Source organism: Labeo rohita, chromosome 3, assembly GCF_022985175.1.
Source record: "Labeo rohita strain BAU-BD-2019 chromosome 3, IGBB_LRoh.1.0, whole genome shotgun sequence".
NCBI lineage: Eukaryota > Metazoa > Chordata > Actinopteri > Cypriniformes > Cyprinidae > Labeo > Labeo rohita.
The window spans coordinates 31,820,150-31,839,720 of NC_066871.1; the positions used below are offsets into that span (position 1 = coordinate 31,820,150).

The window sequence follows — 19,571 nt, forward strand, 5'->3', positions numbered from 1 at the left end:
AAAAATAACACAACATAACATAACATAACATAACATAACATAACATAACATAACATAACTACAGTAAGCCTGGAGTTACAATGACGACTTCACTGTTTTTCCTGCTTTTTATTTAACATCAGCAATAACCTAACCTAACATGACATGACATAACATAACAGTAGGTCTGGAGTTCCCATGACTTCTTGGCTGCTTTTCCTGCTTTTTATTTTACGATCAAAAATAACACAACATAACGCAATGCAACATAACATAACATAACATAACATAACATAACATAACATAACATAACATAACATAACATAACTACAGTAAGCCTGGAGTTACAATGACGACTTCGCTGTTTTTCCTGCTTTTTATTTTTCCTGAAAAATAACATAACGTAACGTAACGTAACGTAACGTAACGTAACAATAGGCTTGGAGTTCCCATGATTCATGATTTTTTGGCTGCTTTTCTTGCTTTTTATTTGACCATCTAAAATAAAATAAATTATTATTATTATTATTATTATTATTATCTAATAATAATAATTGTACAAATAAATAATTGCTGTTTTTAAATCAATTAAAGAAAAAAAATCCATGGCAATAATCATTGTGTTTTTATTATCTGTCTTTCTCTCCTCCTTGCTCTCTTGCTCATACATACATACTCTTATCTTATCTATGGCTCACTGCTGCCACATATAAACAATGAAACGCCATGAATATTTAGCTGTTGCTTCTTTCCCTCAGTGGGCAGACATGGTTTGAATGAGATAACTGTATTTTCTGTAGATGTCTGACTGTGCCGTGGTAAATACATGCCTTAGCTTCCTGAACAGGGTAAAAATAAAAATCGGCTACATGTCACAGCACTATAGTTTGTCTTTAAAAACAAGTTGCTCCTCATTGTGCTAATTATGGCTTCATTGACAGGACACAATCAGAGAAACCGATTCATTCAGGATTTTAAGAACTAAGACAACAAATTTAGGTGCAAACATCTTTGTTTAAATTTTGTTTCATATTATACAACTAAACAGTTGTTTTTCATTGATTTGTTCAGTCTGAGCTGGATAATGACCTCTGTTTGTTTCCTGTACCAACATAAGGACGCAAAATCTCTGTAAAGCGCTCTAAGAAATTGCATTAATGTGACATTCCCTTCATCTATCATCTTTTGCTGGGGTTTTATATATACTACAGTGCTGAGGCTGGAAGAAAATATTTTGTACATTCAATACACTGTAAAAGATAATTTTCTTAAAGTATTTTTGACTTATTTTCCAGTACAGCTATCTATTTTCCAGTACAGCTATCTGAATATTTTTTTGTTTTTTGTTTTTTTTTCAAGTATAAATCAAACAAAATTTAATGAGTTATAGGTAACACGCTTATACTTCTCAAGAAAATGTATCTTGTTTAAAAAGAATGCAGTTTTGACACCAATACAGATTTTTTTTTCTCATGTTGTTCGCAAACTTTCTCATCAACATTTAAATTCTGTTGCAGTGAGCCTTTTTCATTTTTGGCAGTCTATAAAGCTTTTCCCATCTTTCCTTGTTTAATTGGATGCTATAAATTCACAAAATTTATGACTTTCTGTTCTCAGCTCGAATACAAAAGAATAGAGGACAGGCGCAGTAATTCACATGGGGGTGTAGAGCTAACACCACTCCACAGAATTGCCTTTTGTTCAGCGTCTGGTGGATCAGAACACCCGCAGAATGATCCTTCCTCAAACTCTACGAAGAAGACTTGCTTTGCTGTAGCTACCCATAAGAAAAGACCGTTATTAAAGGTTTAGGTGCAAAAGGATGTAGAATTCTCTTTGAAATTGAGTTCCTAATGAAAATTCCGAAGAAGCACTTTCAAATAATCCCATCAATTCCAAGTATGTAAACAACCTGCCGATTTTCACCAAGACCACACAACATCAAAATTTGTGTGAAATTAAAAAAGAACAAAGAAAAAAAGCTTGGCTAACTGAACTGCATTTCCTACAGAGTATGAAACATTTATTTATGAAATTAAACTATGCAGTGTTTCACAAAAGTGAGGTCAGTGTATGGGCCAAAAGCAAAAACACATTTGTTATATAAGCTACTTGCTGCATTTTTTCTAGAAATATTATTATTTCTTAATGCTTGCGGGAGAAGGTAAGAGTCATTTGACAAAAGATAACAGACCTTGAGCCAGTCCAGTTGATCTAAAGCCCATTGCATCAAGGATCATAACAATAACTTTAAAGTTTAATCATTCTTTTTCTATAAGAGAGAAGGACGACAGTTGAAATCACTTTAAAAGCATTTTTTCCAGCTGATGAATGATAAAAACATTGAAAGCCAATCATAATCCATCCTGCTTTTTCAAGTGCTCAGTTAAAGCGGCATCTGATGTAACAGCAGCGCACACTTATGATTTTACAGTTTTAGCGTATTCGGGGCGTATGAAGAATATTGCAACACACACATACTCAACTTGAAATGAAAAGGCTTAGGTTTAATACTTAATACTAAGTAAGCATATGTTTACACACACATACAAAGACATTTTGTTGTAGATATAGAGATTTAAAGTAAATGATAGGTAACAAAATGCTTACTGCAAGTAAGTCTTCTCTTTATAATACAATTTTCAGGTCTCACTGTAATCATAATGTGGCTTTATTGTAAAATGTGATTCCTCAATGCAAATGAAGCTTTCTTTTATAACAATATATCAAGGCCGTATTTTAAAATGTGTTTTTTAGATACTCAAATGTCCTCATAGACACTTGTGCCACTTTGGACAAAGACAATGCATACAAATTTTCAAGTCGATCGGACCAACGGTTGCGTAGTTACAGCCATTTTTATCTTTATCTTATAGCACTACTGAGTGGCAGAGCTGCGCACTTGGGGCAAGTATTTTGGATCAGAGTAGCAAACAATACTACTACGGTCTAACAAAATTTTAGCTCTCTAAGCTGTACGGTTTGGTCTGCATGATCAGTTTTAGCAGAAAAGAATAATAATGAAAATCCCTACAATTATAATAGGGTTTCAGCACTATGTGCTCGAACCTTTAATAACTACATTAGCCTCCACACCTAATGGACTACAATGTTCTGTACATTATTAGCACACTCTGCAGTAGGGCTGTTACTAACAATGATTTTGGTAATCATGTAACCTGTCAATTATTCTGATGATTAATCGAGTAATCAAATAATTATAATTCACATTTTTGTGGTAATCAAAGTAGATCTAAGCGAACAATAGTCTTTAAAATTACTTAATATACATATATAATAGCAATCAAGTAATAATAATTAGTTCAATAAAGCCAAACATTTGCCCATTTCTTTACAACAGAAATGCTATAGCCACTGTAGTTTCTTGAATATGTGGACATCAAAACGTTTAAACACAGAGGGTTTGAGCTTTTATTTTGAATTCGCAATGAACAGTTAGCATGTTTGGTAAGATACAGAGGGTATGCACTGACGTACCTTTCCCGCTGGAACACGGGATTTATTAGGGAAGATGCAAAAACGTGAGTAAAACAAACGATGATCAGTTTAAACTAAAGGTTGCTGAACTTGATATGATGTTCCTAACAACTTAACAAATATCCAGTGGTCAATGGATATTGATGCAGCAAGGAATCATGTTTTCTAACACTAATATGTGTCTGATTTTGATGTCGGGGAAAATAAATAAAGTAAACTTGCCTGTGAACTCATTTTGTAAATACAAAATAGGTTGGTCTAAACCCCAGTGATCACTTATATCGTATATAGTGTTATATATATCGTCATTTCATCCAGATGAAAAACGTATATAGTTTTTGTCAGTGCTTATTTAAAAACATCCAGATATGCAGAATGGTAAATATTTAGTTGATGAGTTAGTCAATACGATATGCTATAATACAATATATAGGATATGATTTTACTGCACAATTCAACATATTAACATGAAATGATAACTGCAAATCCACGTTTCGCTGCCTGGAGACCATTTGTTTCTTTAAATTGCAGCGATTTATTTGCTTCTCTTTTCAGTAGCTTTGATGAATGTTATAATAAACCCATACTCACAGCAATATACAGAGATAGAGTTTGAGATGTAATGTAAATGATATGAACATGTTTGTGTGGAGCAGCATTTACTGTGAATGGAGCCGCTCTGACATGGACGTACGTAACCTACACACATGTACATAATTAAAGTGCATATATAACACCTACATTGCATATTTACTTGTATCATAGCGTTTGTGAATTAACAATAGCATTATGCAGCATTATGCAGCCTTGCCTACCACGGATTCTCGTCACCCTGGTGAAAAAACCAGCATATGCTGGTTAGGTATGTTTTGATGCTGGTTTAAGCTGGTTTAAGATCCTTTGCTGGTTCATGCTGGTCCTTGACCAGCAACATGACCAGCATAAACCAGCAAAGGACCAGCTTAAACCAGCATCAAAACATACCTAACCAGCATATTCTGTTTTTTTCACCAGGGCAGTGGAATGTGCCACTTCCGGTAGGCTGGATACTTGACCCCAGCAATTTGCAGTTGAGAGTTTTTAAAATCAAATACTCAAATTGAATCGAGGAATTTTGACAGCCCTACTTTGCAGTTGTGCCTAATGGCACAATATACTCAAACTCTAGTGGATTCTGATTGGCTGTCAAAACTTTATCGTTCATCAACTGGGAAAAAAATGTGATTCCAACGATATCGTTCCTCTGTGTCATTATATCCGTGGTGTGGACTTCACTATTGTCATTTTGGCTTTATAGTTCTCGTTCTCGGTGTAAACGGCCCTTAAGAGATGAAGATAAAATCCCCATGAGTCGTGTAACGATTCTGCGCCAACACGAAATGGCTCCACTGCAATAAATTTACATGCAAAATGCCTATTAGTCACCCGCTACTAGCAATATTAATCATAAATACGCTTGTGTGGGTGACTGGTGTGAAGGTCTCTCTTACAGTAAGGTACACTGCACCTAAACACCCAGAGAGACAACTGAAAATAGTCATTATGGTGTTATTTCCTTCAGAGAATGTTCTCACAGCTTTTTCAGCTCCATATCCAAAGGGAGACCTTGCTTTTGTTCCCCGGAGACTTACCCTGGAAGGAAAACACACCTATATACACGCACAATAAATAACGTCTCTCCGTGAGACCTGACAGTCAGTCCATTTTGCACAGCCAACCATGACTTTTAGGGGAATGGACTCGGTGTCATGCTGTGACAAATGCAAATAATATTGCATGTGTGTGCGGAGAAGCGCGTTATTTATGATAACAGCGGCTGCTGGTGTCGGTGGGAAGTCAGAGTTATGTGTTAAACGGTAAAGATGGGCTTCACTTTGGTCCAACAATGCCAGGCTGAGCGGCGGACAGACATTCTGCCATCCAAATCAATGAGGGAGTTGAAATATGCAGTTGATTGTGTGCTAGATTACTCCCTCACTTTGGTTATTACAGTGTACGCGTCTATTTCTTCCCACTTGCTACTGGCTAAAAGTAATTATAGAGCAGGGATGCGATGACGGCCTGAGAAGATCATCCATTTACAAAGAGGAGTTTGCTGGCCATCTGTGCTGTTTGTTTAGCATTACAACGAAAGTGAAAGATCAGTATTTTATGGAAAACAAGCTGGGTCAGAGAATATTGGCTTACAACATACAAAACTAACACGATGAGGAAGCTAAACAAAATGAAAAAACATATTATTTTAAACATGGCAATGATAATAAACCCAACATATTTTCTCAGCTACTTTTGAATGTGAAATGTGATCTTGAAATGTTTTTAGCTAGACTGATATTTACAGTCATATGATGGTCATGTTTGAAATCCATACTACATTAGACATGTTTAAGGTATGTAGCTGTGACTGTGCAAGAGGTTGAGTATAATTTCAGGAATCAGATTAGGTGTATCATGTTCTAGATTTCCCACTATCCACTTCTGCCAGCTTTCTAAAAGAAGCTACTGACCCATTAAGCTTGCACATAAATTATTCCTTATTGATGAATTAAGCACTGAAGCGGAGGATTCTTCTGGAAAAAAAAAGACTGCAGCATCGTAATTTCCCATTATTCTGCTCACTCAGCCACGAGATTGGTTTGAAAAGTCGTAAGGCATTGATTATGGCAGTGTGAATCATTCATTCATACCTTAATTTGTTCATTCATCAACATAATCATTCATTTTTTTCTATTAAAAGTAACGACTGCGTGTAGTGTCAGCTCAGTATGATAATCTGCATTGCATAATTTATGTGAAAGCCTATGACGGTGTAACACAATCATAAACTCAAAGACAGGTAATGAGAATACCCTACTGGATACAATCCTACAGACACATGGCCATATATAAATTACAGTAGCACTGGTGCAATTGCGCCACCTAGTGGAGGATTCAGTGACCCTGAAAAAGTATCTAATATATTAGCTAGTGAAAGCTTGATTTTATTATTTTATCTGGCAAGAATCAAGACGTTTTAAGCACAACAATAATGTTTTTAAAAAAGCACAATAATAATGTTTTCAAACATGAAAACATAAAAAAGAAAACAACTTTTTTAAAAAATGAAAATGTAGATGAGTTTGTTTCTTCATCTGAACAGATTTGGAGAAATTTTGCATTACATCACTTGCTCACCAATGGATCCCCTGCTGTGAATGGGTGCCGTCAGAATGAGAGTCCAAACAGCTGATAATACTGATAATAAAGTTTTTAACTTCAAACCATTGCTTCTGGCTAAAATATATGTTTTCTATACATAATATTGCTTTCTTCAGTAAAAACTTGTCTGGTTTGAATCAGGAGAGAAATATGCACAGATAAAACACTGTTAAAACAAATTTGTAAGTGCATTTTGATGTGAGAGGACAACAGAGGATGAACTTTTGCACTGGAGGAAGCATTATTATGGTTTGGTATTTTGGTCAGAAGTGACTGTTAAAAATTAAAACACCTTAATGATGGATTTGTTTCTTACAAACACACAGCTTTTCATTTAACATTAACTGATGGACTGGAGTGGTGTGGATTACTTGTGGATTATTGTGATGTTTTTATCAGCTGTTTGGACTCTCATTCTGACGGCACCCATTCACTGCAGATGGAGAAACATCTTGAATTGAGTATATTTTCAGCAAAAGTTCATTTTTGGGTGAACTATTCCTTTAAAATATTTACATACTGTTTCACATACTGTTTGACCAGTCATCTTAGAGTAGACTTATCAAATGAGTAAACAAATAAAAATAAAACCAGTAGTAAATGAATAAAATATTTCAGATGATAGACAGTAAGTTAATGTACTGTAAATGTCAGACAAATTCAGCTGAAAGCAACTGGTTTTGTTTTCTGATGCTGTACATCATTGTCTACTTCTGGGGGCTCCCACTCACACGGGACGTCACTGGACTCCTGATCGCTGTGGGAATCTCATCCCCCTATGAATGGACCATATGCACGCCCACTTCTGCATACAGAATGAGACAATCCATTTGCATAATTTACTTTGAGAAGAAACGAATGCCCCTGTCAGAGCACGCAAATCAATGGACACCAAAGAAATGTGCCTGAGACCGACTTCTGAGGCGACAGGAAGAAGAAGGCAGGATAAATCTGAAGCACAAGTACTTGAACACGGTCAAGTGCGTGAGGCCCTCCAAGGCGAGACTGCAGGGGTCAAGATGTTTCACCTAGGCGCCGTTTCAAATCTCATCCTAATGCCAGATTGAAATAGATTGAAATTGTACCCGACAGTCCGCTATGATGAAGACCATAACTTGCCATAGATGCTAAAGGGGATAATGTTAATTTTAAATTGGAAATAGAATACCATTTTTTTTTTAATCTCTTGTGCTCACTTAGACTAGATTTGATCATAAATACAGTGAAAACAGTAACTGTACTGTCAGTACTGTCACTTTAAACGGATCAGTTTAATGCATCCTTGCCAAATAAAAAAGTATTTCTTACAAGAAACCTTTGAACAATAGAATATTTTTTAAAAATGTAACCACTTCCAATGCTGACCAGTAGATGTCAGCGCTTCTATCAAACAATCAAAATTTACGATATTTTCCGCCGAGCACCTCAGTCATCACAATTACTTTTACTACGATAAAACGGTGGTAACTAACTATTATGAATTATTGGATAAAAGATTAAAAACCTCAAAAATATAAATGAAACAAAAGAACAGATTTGCCAGTCTTCTTAACTGTTTAAAGGAGATCATATTAGCATTTAGTCCATGTATAATAGCAACAATACCTGCAGTAGCAAAGGTATTTTATCTGAAACTGGTTTCTGAGGTAAATTTTAGTAAGTGATTTCATTAATAAGTTGTTATGAGTCTTGTAATACTGACAAAACATGCATATTTCATCCAAAGCAACTTACAGAGCATTCAAGATATACATGTGTTCTCTGGGAATCGAATCCATGATGATGCTAGCACTTTGCTCTTTCTGTTAAACTACAGATACACATTTTGGGTCGATTACATTGCAGAATATAACTAAGGAATAAATAAAACAAGATGAGAGCATGTATGCCCTAGTACTTGCACTACTGTTGGCCTTGTTTGTTTTTGTGATGTAAAGGTGATAATAAACTTACATTTGAGATGCTTAGAGTTGTACCTACCACACATGACTTTAGGGGGACACATCCCCCCCAAATGACCAGTTTAGCAGGTTAATGCTATGGCCAGTTCTTAAACGCACATTTTGTTCCCCCAAATCTCGAGTATGCACTTACAGTGCCGCTCGATGAGCATCCAGTCTCGTAACTAGCGATTAGCAAACTCGAAAACAACAAGCTCTCTTTTTTGCCCGCTGAACTTGAGCCCGAGTGCTTCACTTGACACTTGTCAACAGTTTTAATGAAACTTCCCCACTCGGCATTCCCAGCATCCACCCCCCAGCCAATCCTATCTCTGATTCTCTCCCTCGCTCTTTTCATTCCTTTCATTAGCCTCTTACGGGGTCATGGATGAGGCCCTGTCCGCCAGCCTGAGGTAGCAGCCATCGGAGGCCCACCCTAGGGAAAAAGCATGTGTTATCCCTCTCCCTCCCATCCAGCTCCAGTCAAAAGTTCAAAGCCGTGCCTTTAAAACAGAGAGTGGTGTGTGTGCTGGCTCCCCTCCCATGCAGGGTCACAGCTTGGCTGGAGCTGGAGCTGGGGAGATGAGAGGGCCGGGCGGCTGGGGGGAGGCGGAGGTTCTCATATGAAAGGTCTGCAGCCGAGGAGAGAGTCCCAGACCCAGACACAACACAAGGGATCAGACTGGCCCCCCATCCCCCTTAGCCGCAACACTTCCCACCAAAGAACAGCTGGAATGTGACCTGTTCCAGAACCGAGGCCAGGACTGACTGACAATAGAATCCATCGGGATGGGGGGGTGGGATCGCCGCTCTATCATAAAGTATGTCCACCCTTATCAAAGCTCATTCAAAAACGCCTCGTGAAGCCCCACGACTGCAGCTACGCAAGCTTGTGGAAAGTTTCGCAACAAGAACCATCCAGGATTCGATTGGAAATGTCTTTAATTGCCCTTCTGGTGTAGATGTTTAATACATTTTCAAATCGTTATAATCTCTTTATACGTTTGCCATTGTATGGTTTGACAGAAAACACGTAACATACTTTGTAAAGCACGTACACAGGACTACCTTTGTTTCAATTTATGGTAGTAATGTAAAAGCATAAATAGACGGAACAAAGCACAACGATTACAGCATAAAAAACTATGAATTAAAATAAGGTGCAAGAGTATTTAACATGTCATATTTTTTTTACGTTTAAGAATGACATGGCTTCATAATTAAAGGTGAAGTCTGTAATTTCTGTGAAATTGACTGAACGTTCCCCCACTGGTTGGACAAAAAGGCATTGCCAGGCTACTCAAACAAGCAATGCGCACTTTCCCAGGAAATCAATTTATAACAGCTTACTTAGAATTGCCTCTCTTTGTATTAAACCATTAGTTGACTCCACAATTAAAATTTCCTGATAATTTACTCACCCTCCATGTCATCCAAGATAAGGTTTTTGAGCAAAACATTCCAGGATTTTTTTTTTTTTATATATATAGTGGACTTCAGTGGAGATCAGTGGGTTGAAGGTCCAAATTGCAATGCAGCTTCAAATGGCTCTACACGATCCCAGACGACAGGCAAGGGTCATATCTACCGAAACGATCTGTCATTTTTTAAAAAAAACCCTACAATTAATTTACCTTTTAACCACAAATGCTCATCTTGCACTAGCTCAACTTAATGCATTACGTAGTCACTTTGGAAAGGTTACGCGTGACATAGGCGGAAGTACTGAGCGAGTGTTTACAGTGCGAATGTGCAAAGAAAGTCAAATGCCCTTTACACAAAAAAAAGGTAAAACAACGTTGTGAAACGATTTTGAATTTGGAGAAGTACGCAGATGAAAAATTAACTACTTATCTGATTACTTAATGCTTGAAGTCGTAGATGCGCAGCACAAAGCTAGTGCAAGATGAGCATTTCTGGTTAAAAAGTATGCAAACGACCAATTGATTCAATAGATAAGACTCTTATTCCTCAGCTGTGATTGTGTAGAGCTCTTTGGAAACTGTAAATTGGACCTTCAACCAGCAGATCCTCATTGTAGTCCACTATATGGAGAAAAATCCTGGAAAGTTTTCCTCAAAAACCATACTGAATTCAGAAGTGAACTAATCCTATAGGTGGGGCTTATTCCGCCTTCAAAAAATTACACACTTCAGCTTTAATGAAATCTTCATTAAGTATAAATAAAGTTTTAGGTTAGTAACGTTTAACCACCTGCTTCCACTGAAGATTCAAGTTCAGTGACTGCCTGCAAGGCATTTGTTCTAAGACAGGTAGAAAGAGTCTGGTTTAATACAACATCTGTGGCTTTTTAGTCAAACTAAAATAACTGGACTCACACTACAACATGTAGATGTAAATAAGGTAATATTTTCACATGAAATCATCTAGCATATATATGTCCCCTGTTGAAAAAAAAAAGCATATGCCGGTTAGGTAGGTTCTGAAGCATGGATGCTGGTTTGAGCTGGTTTAAGATGGTCATGTGCTGGTCCTAAGCTGGTCCTGAGCAGGGACCAGTTTAAAAAAAACGACCTAACCAGCATATGCTGTTTTTTTCAACAGGGTCATTCACACACACATATCTTCCCATGGATAATTCAAGCAGCTCCATGCTGCGACAGAAGCGTGACATATGATTGTAGAATCTACAAGTCAAGTTTGCAAGTCTGCTTCATGAAGAAAAGCAGGTGAGAGGCAGGCACGTTGGTTTAGGGACAGGGGTGTCCAATCCTGCTCCTGGAAGACCGCCTTCCAGCAGAGTTTCTGCTGTAAAAGTGTCCCTTCAAGAGTACGATTTGACGCCCCTGGTTTAGGATGTCCAGAGATTCAGAAAACATAAGCGCCCCTAGTACTTCGTACTGCTGAACTCCTTCAAAACATCACAAGTCTTTTTGTTGATAACCTCACGGAGTTTGCGAACACGCCGCACGCTGGACGTAGCCACATAGCTGTCTGGCTGCAGCACGGCCATGCCGTTGTGAACGTCCCCCATGATGATCATCTGTCCCTCGGCTCTCGTGATGTTTGGACAGGGACAGTTCCAGTCCATGTTGAGCAGCGTCACCTCCAGAGGTTCCTGCCCGAAGAACCGTAGCCCCATCTTCTCGTCCTTCAAGATCTCCTCCACAGTGATGAGCGCGTGACCTGAATCGTGGTCCTCGGTCAACTCCGAAATACGTCCCAAAACCACAAAGTCGCTCTTGCAGAAGCTCGGGACCATCTTCTGGCGGGGTTTGCACGGCTTGCAATTGTGAGTCTTGGGGAAAGGGCACATCTCCTCGCAGGCTTCCTTGCTTTCGAAGTTGTTCTCATTGCCACCGCAGCCTCCGTAAACAAAGGACTGGCATTTCTTGAGCGAGTGGCTGTAAGCCCAGCGTGGTTTGTAAGCCTTGCAAGGACCTTGTATGCTAGGCAGGGAGCAAGGTGCCGCAAGCTCTGCTCCGCAGGACAGCATGCACAACTCGTAGGAATCAAAATGGTTTCGGTTTTTATTGCACTGGCTGTAGGTGAATGTAAAGCAATTGTTGCGCTTGGCTTCATAGTACCACTTCATGCTCTCCTCTCCGCAGTCGCCCATATCCGGTGCCTTCAGACACTCCTCGGCAGGTAGGCGTGTGGAATTCATGACCGGGTCCGGTTTGGTCGGCTCCCTGGGGACCACAGAGAGTGGGAAATGGGCTTGCACGGATCCACCCTGGTTTGTGGCGGTGCAGGTGTAGATGCCGGCATCCTGGACCTGGACGTTGTATATAACCAGCTGGGCGATGTTGGTAACTACTATGTTTCCTTGCACGTGGTTGGGTCGCATTATAGTGTTCTCTTTACCTTCGATCTGCTTTTCCCATGTAATCGCCGGCTTTGGTTTTCCTGTCACCTCGCAGAGGAAGCTCGCCGTTTCGCCTACGAATACAAAGTGGTGTGCTGGATTGCTGACCATGATGGGACGCTGAATATCCATGGGAGTAGTCTCAAGATGGGCGGTGGTGGGCCGGGCAGTGGTCTCCGCTGGAAGCGGGCTGGTGTTGGACAAGCTGAAGTGGTATCTGCAGGTGACTTCGGTGAGGGTGACGCCTCTGGTACAGGCCTCAGCGTCCATGTAGCACTTGTTGTAGTAGGTCATACCATCCGAGGCGCATGTGAAATAGGGTTCCCGTCCACAACGGTCTCGGCACTTGCACACCGGCTGTCCGTCCCAGATTTCACACTCTGAACCTTGTTGGGTGCACATGAACTTGTCACAGGTGACTCCTTTGGGCATCCCAACTGGACCTTTCCTGCCTGTAATGTCCATGTAGCGGGCAGCCACACAGCTCTTGTGTCCGCAAACATTTGAACAGCATTTCTCGAACGGCTCACAGTCCTGGAGGAACAAAAAAGGCATATCATTAGGAGAAGTTTTTAGCATGGCTGAAACTGTATGGCTGTTCGAAGTCCATTTATTTCCATATCCACCTTATTCTAAGATGAGACTTCTGGTTCTTTAGCTGCTATAGGGACATAATAAGAAGAATAACAACTTGCAGTAAACGGTAAAACTGTTTGCACTGCAAACTAGTGTGATAATACATTAAAATAATATGGTATGACACACCAATTTTCAATATCAAGCAGCAAAACAAGCTGTTTTGTACAGCTAAAAATAGTTGTGCACGGACAAGTCCGGAAGTCAGACCAAGAAAATTTATAAATGGCCATGCCCACTCTCACAGGAAAAATAATGTGGATAGGCTAAAGGCTATTTGTTTTTTACTTAATTCAAACAACAATATGCATTTGTTATTTGTGTATACAAATATTTTTTTTGATGTCTTATTTTGATTATTGATGTCTTTTGTCTGCTAAACTTATTGTATTATACATTTTCTGGTCAATTCGCTACATTTAATGACATCTAGTTTAATAAACAGATTTATAGTTCTCAGAAAACAAATGTGCTATTTTATAATGTTAACATTACATTATTTCAATTAATATGTAAACATGAATTTTTTTTCATGCAGAGTCAATTTGTATTTTTTATTTATTTATTTTTTTTTTTTTGTGGCAAAGGATATGCTAAATATAACCAAAAATTACCATAGTAACCATGGTTACAGCCAAACACCTATTTGTTACTACAGTAAAATGACAAATTAATTAAAAAATATCTCCACATTTTTGTTATTTTTCTGTCACCTTCTCTCTTTTTTTGACGACAGAGGTTGCTAATATCAAATAACAGTTTCTATCTATCTATCTATCTATCTAAATGTATATTAAATTTACATTTCAAATTTAACATGCTAACCATAATTTCTACAAAAATAACTGTTATTATGAATTATTATGCTATCTACATAGCAGATTTACATTTTAAATGTAATATGCTAGCTATAATTTCTATCTATCTATCTATCTATCTATCTATCTATCTATCTCAAATTTACATATCAAATTAACCATGTTAACCATAGTTTCTACAAAAATAACTGTTATTATGTATTATGTAACATTTGATGACAGTAGTGCTAATCATAGCACTTTACCACAGTTTTACTATGCTGACAAAAACTATAATAACTATGGTACTTCGGCGTAAATTTGTTCAAATGTACCACGCTAAAAAAGTTCCTTCCAAAAAAATGTCTTATTATTACAAATCTAAATTACAAATTAATACATTAAAATTGCCAATGTTTTAGACAGTGGCTAATGGTAGCCTAAGAAAACTAGAAACTGCAAAACTGTAGTACTAATATTAAAAAAATATTTACTACAGTACTTTTTTTTTTCCATTTATAGCCATATGATACAAAACAGAGACATGTTAACTTCACCTGGTCGGACTCGCACTCTCGCGCACAGGTGCTCATGGCATCCACCCACAGGTTCGGGTTCATCTCGTTCGGACACATTCCCGCGTGAGAATAGACCACTTTGGACAGGGTCATTGGCATCGCTCTGGCGCGCAAGTCCGAATGCAAGACGCAGAACTGTCCTAACAAAAACCAGATCCATCTGGGAAAGAGCATCCACCACATATCCACACGATAAATAGTCCTTTCGAAAAAGAAAACGTTCCAGGGGTCGAAAAGCTACGCGGTCACTTCCCTGTGCGTAAAACAGGGCACAAGTAAGTGGGGACCCCGGCTAAAGTGGAGGACGTGTGATCCGTTCAAGAGGTTTGTGGAGTGGAGGAGAGGTCGATGCGCGCACGACGTTCATCAGCGCCGGGAGAGTATAGGGTCCGGGTTCAACCCTATTACTGAACATTTCATATACTTGTAAACAAAGCCTAACTACTTTTTTTGCTACTTTTGTGTAGCACAGTGAAGGATACACTAACTTCTCGAATGTCTATGAAATTTAAGAGGCAGAGAGGCACCTGCGTGACGCACCAGAGCACCTTTTAACTCTTCACTACCCAGCAAGAAGTCGTCGGGTGTGTTTAGATTGGACAGCTGATGTACTGCATAGTGCACACTGCGTAGTGCACACTGAAAACTGGCCACTCGGTTTCTTTTGAAGTAGTATGTGAATCACTACGCGGTATGCAAAGATAAACACCTCAAATGGTGTGTTGCCACACTCGCCTTTTTGCATGTTTAGATCATATAAAATGATCATTTGTGCAAAATGATTACATGCACTATGATGTTGGAATTATGGGAAACTTTCTTTAAAACCTGACAGTCTAATTGAATGTTAATGTAATTTAATTACTTTTTCCTTTGAAAGCAAAGTAAGAGATTACTGTTACATTTTGTGATTAGCAAAGCTGGGTAGATTACTTACAAATTTTAGCTCATTACTGATTACACATTACATGATGAAAAGTGTAGTTAGTAATGTAATCTAGGTTACTTAATTTAGGCGGTGTATTCAGGCTAATTTTTAGATGACCTTTTATAAAACTTGTTTTAAATAAAACAAAAAACAACAACAACAAATACATGTATCATACTGATATGAAAAAGCAAAAATAAAGAGAATATATAACATTTTTTATATCAGCATCATAAAAGACATTAAACATTATATTATACACTATACATGAATAGTGAATAGTTAGTTGATAAAAAAAAACATGAATTAATTAAATAATAAAAATGTTTAAAAAAAAATAATAAAAGTATTTTTTTTTTTTTTGCCTGCAGGTCAATGCAACCATTAACCAACATGAAAGAACTCTAAAGATGTGAACATTATTTTATTCTAAGTTAAATTATTGAAATATTAACTTCCTTATGTTTCAAATAAACTTTATATTTTAAGCTTCAGTTGGCAAAAATGTTTGGGAATCACTGCAGTACATAAAAACAACAACACGCCCAAAGTGTTCCAGGTTTTAAATATTTTGTCCAGGTCTGGTCTTCCAGAATCAATAAATTATGAATCATTTACTGCCGTTGTCTGAATAATATGCAATCATATAATCCATAAAAAAGTTGCTGTAATTATTGTGTAATAGCTGGGATCATAAGCATTGTAAAATGTAATATACTTTAATTACAAGTACTTAATTTTTGAAATCTGATTACGTAGTATCTTAACCAACACTGGTCTCAGTAAATTTTTTGCATGCCATTTTATGTACGGTTAATAATACAGATAAAGCTTGTCAGATACCAAAACATATATTTTTATACATATTTTTTTCTTTTCATTGTAATTGATGGTGAAATGTAGCAATTTCTGAGCAAAAATAGTTTCTACACCAAACGTTTTTTTCAGTGCTTAACCAAACTATATTCTGGCACCAAAGAATAAAAAAGTTTAAGTGTCCAGTTAAAGCGTCAGTCGCATACTTAATGCACTTCCTTTGCTCTTCATTATGTTGCATTAGCACGAAAAGGCTTCCTGTATTTGTCAGAAGGAAAAAAAAATAGAGAGATAAATATTAAATTATAAATGTAATTCATTCCAGTGTTTGCAAAGCTGAATTTTCAGCACTTTTTTCAGTGTCACATGATCCGTCAGAAATCATTAATATTTGCTGCTATTTATTCGAAATAGAAATAGAAATCTTTTCAGCCTTACTGAATATAAGTAGTAATTTCCTGAAAAATACATACACTACCAGTCAGATGTTTTTGAACAGTAAGATTTTTGATGTTTTTTGAAAAAAGTCTACAACAAAAACAGTAAGGTTTTTGAATATTTTTACTGTTTAAAACAACTGTTTTTTGTTTAAATATATTTTAAAATATAATTTATTTCTGAGATCTCAATGCTGATTTTTTTTAACATCAATACTCCAGTCACATGACCCTTCAGAAATCATTTTAATATTCTGATTTGCTGCTCAAAAACATTTATTATTATATTTTATTAATACGTTTATCAGCACCTTTGATTAATTTAATCCTTCTAAATAAAAGTATTTCCCCAAAAAACAGACTCCAAGCTTTTTAAAGGTATAATGTTACAAAAGCTTTTTAAGTAATGATGCTGTAAAAAAAATCAGCTTTGCACCACAGGAATAAAATACATTTTAAAATATGTTCAAATAGAAATAAGTTATTTTGAATAATAAAACATTTCACAACTGCTTTTGCTGTATTTTGGATCACATAAATGCAGGCTTGGTGAGCAGAGAATTCTTCAAAAAAAAAAAAAAAATTAAAAAACTTTCGACTGGTGGTGTATAGTGTATTATAATAATTTGAGCATAATATGTCACATATGGATATCAACATGAATTTTAAAAGTCTTTAAGTGACGTTGAGTCTAATAATACAAATAAACACACTGTCGCCAGGAACATATTCACCCAAAAGTTAATCCGTGTCCCATCTGACTTCAGCAGACATGGGAACGTTACCTCCAGCTGTGCGGGTACAGAGTAAAGGTCATGTGGTTCAAACATACAACCAATGCTGTCAGCAATAAACACCAGACTTCATTTGAAACTGGATTACAGTGTTTTTCCTCCATGCATTTTTAGTCTCCCTATATATTTATGAATCCTTATTTTCCCTGTTAATTTTATGTTAAGAGCATGAAACAATCAATTCAATAAAACAAAAATAATTCCTTTGACTAAATGGATAAATACCATGTGGTTTGTGTTGGTTTGTTTAACCAAACTGACCTAGAATTACTTCAATTCTACTCTCTAAGACACAATTTTTAGTGTAATATGACAGAATATGTGCAGCCATCTCCGTTTAAATTCATGGAAACTTTTACCATCTGCACTAAATCAATGCACTGCAATAGAGGAGTGATTTAATGGCACTTCCACTTGAGATGGATCTTTTGTGTGAAGTTATGAGCTTTCTGAAAGGTATTAACGCTGTCTGTATGCCGGGGCTCCCCACCCGCAGGAAGGGTCATAAAAACAATCAACGTGTTATTACCTCTCATAAGCTCATTATATCGTCTGACTTGCACACAAAAGAGTTAGCAACACTCAGCTGAGCTTTGTTTCAAACGTTCTTGCTAGAAACGAGCCGCCTCCACACGCACACGGCAGGGTGACCAGTGATTCAATGTCACCGTCGATTCGCAACACAGCAGGCTGTTCTTATGCAAGAGGTGCTGCACTCCTGAGGTGCAGAATGTGTGTTGCTACATCTGGAGGACACATGTGATCTGTTTTCATTTACAAAATATGTGCTCTGCCTCAGACTAACTGTGTTTAGGGCAACATATTCACTATATTTTAAAACAAGACAAAACAAAACAAAAAAACAGCCACAAACAATTTCTCAAATAATACTTTACGCCACTACTTTACGGGGTGAAAACTTTTTGAATTTGAAGATCAGGGTAAATTTAACTTATTTTGTCTTCTGGGAAACTTATAAGTATCTTCTGCAGCTTCTGAAGGGCAGTAATAAATAATAATAATAAAAAAAGAGATTTAAGCAAAAACGTACACATATTCATTCTGTTCAAAAGTTTTCACCCCCCGGCTTTATGCATTGTGTTTCCTTCTGGAGCATCAGTGAATGTTTGAACCTTCTGTAATAGTTGCATGTGAGTCCCTCAGTTGTCCTCAGTGTGAAAAGATGGATCTCAAAATCACACGATCACTGTTGGAAAGGGTTCAAATGCACAAAAGTGCTGAAAAGCCAAAGAATTTGTGGGAGCTAAAGAATTTTTTTCTAAAGAAGAGCAGACAGTTTAATTGTTCAGAACAAACAAGGGACTCATTAACAACTATCACGACACAAAAAACAAAGAATCAAGTGTATGTGAACTTTTGAATGGGGACATTTTTATAAATTCAACTATAGTTTTCTATTGTGGATTATATGTAAGCATCATTTATTTAAAATATCTTATTGAGGCCAGTACTAAATAAAAAATAACATGCATTTTGTATGATTCCTCATTTTGCAGACTCTGCTTTTGACCTTACTGTACTTTTGACCTTAACTGTATATATATACAGTTATATATATGTATATGCGTGTGTGTATATACACATACATACATATATTAGGGCTGTCAAATCAATTATATGAATATTTATATAAATATACACAGTACACACACGTATTATGTAAACAAACTTTAATTTTGGATACAATTAATTGTGATTAATCAATTTGACAGCCTAATACACACATACACACACACGTATATTATAATATAATAATATAAAACTTTTATTCTGGATATGATTAGTTGCAATTAATCAGTTTGACAGCCCTAATACACACAAATGTATAAATAATAAAATGTAATGTAATATATTAACATAACATAACATAACATAACATAACATAACATAACATAACATAACATAACATAACATAACATATAATAATATAAAATAATAAATTATAATATGATATAATATAATACATGCAAAACCTATACAATAATATATACAATACATTTATTTTTGGACACAATTATTAATTTGACAGCCCTAATACACACACACACACACGCTCACGTATAAATAATATACTATACTATACTATACTATACTATAATATAATATAATATAATATAATA

At 36.7% G+C, this 19,571-nt stretch overlaps 3 protein-coding genes across 3 annotated transcripts in view; all 3 read right to left on the reverse strand.

The window, feature by feature from the left end:
* rps2 (ribosomal protein S2) overlaps window positions 1–19,571 on the reverse strand; it is a 231,621-nt gene that overhangs the window by 175,284 nt on the left and 36,766 nt on the right. The window lies entirely within an intron of this gene.
* Window positions 1–19,571, reverse strand: part of gas7a (growth arrest-specific 7a) — a 310,258-nt gene that overhangs the window by 83,528 nt on the left and 207,159 nt on the right. The window lies entirely within an intron of this gene.
* Window positions 9,551–14,962, reverse strand: wfikkn2a (info WAP, follistatin/kazal, immunoglobulin, kunitz and netrin domain containing 2a). Its single transcript, XM_051100499.1, has 2 exons — window positions 14,435–14,962; window positions 9,551–12,978 (listed from the first exon to the last, which is right to left on the reverse strand). Exons 1-2 carry the CDS (start codon window positions 14,636–14,638, stop codon window positions 11,464–11,466), a joined length of 1,719 nt encoding a protein of 572 aa, XP_050956456.1. The 5' UTR covers window positions 14,639–14,962; the 3' UTR covers window positions 9,551–11,463.

Bases quoted from the DNA above. Each gene is read 5' to 3' on its own strand.
- wfikkn2a (XM_051100499.1), bottom strand. From the start codon at position 14,638: ATGTGGTGGATGCTCTTTCCCAGATGGATCTGGTTTTTGTTAGGACAG. The intron at 12,979-14,434 runs GTGAAGTTAACA...TTGTTCCTCCAG, and splicing joins GAGAGTGCGAGTCCGACCAG to GACTGTGAGCCGTTCGAGAA.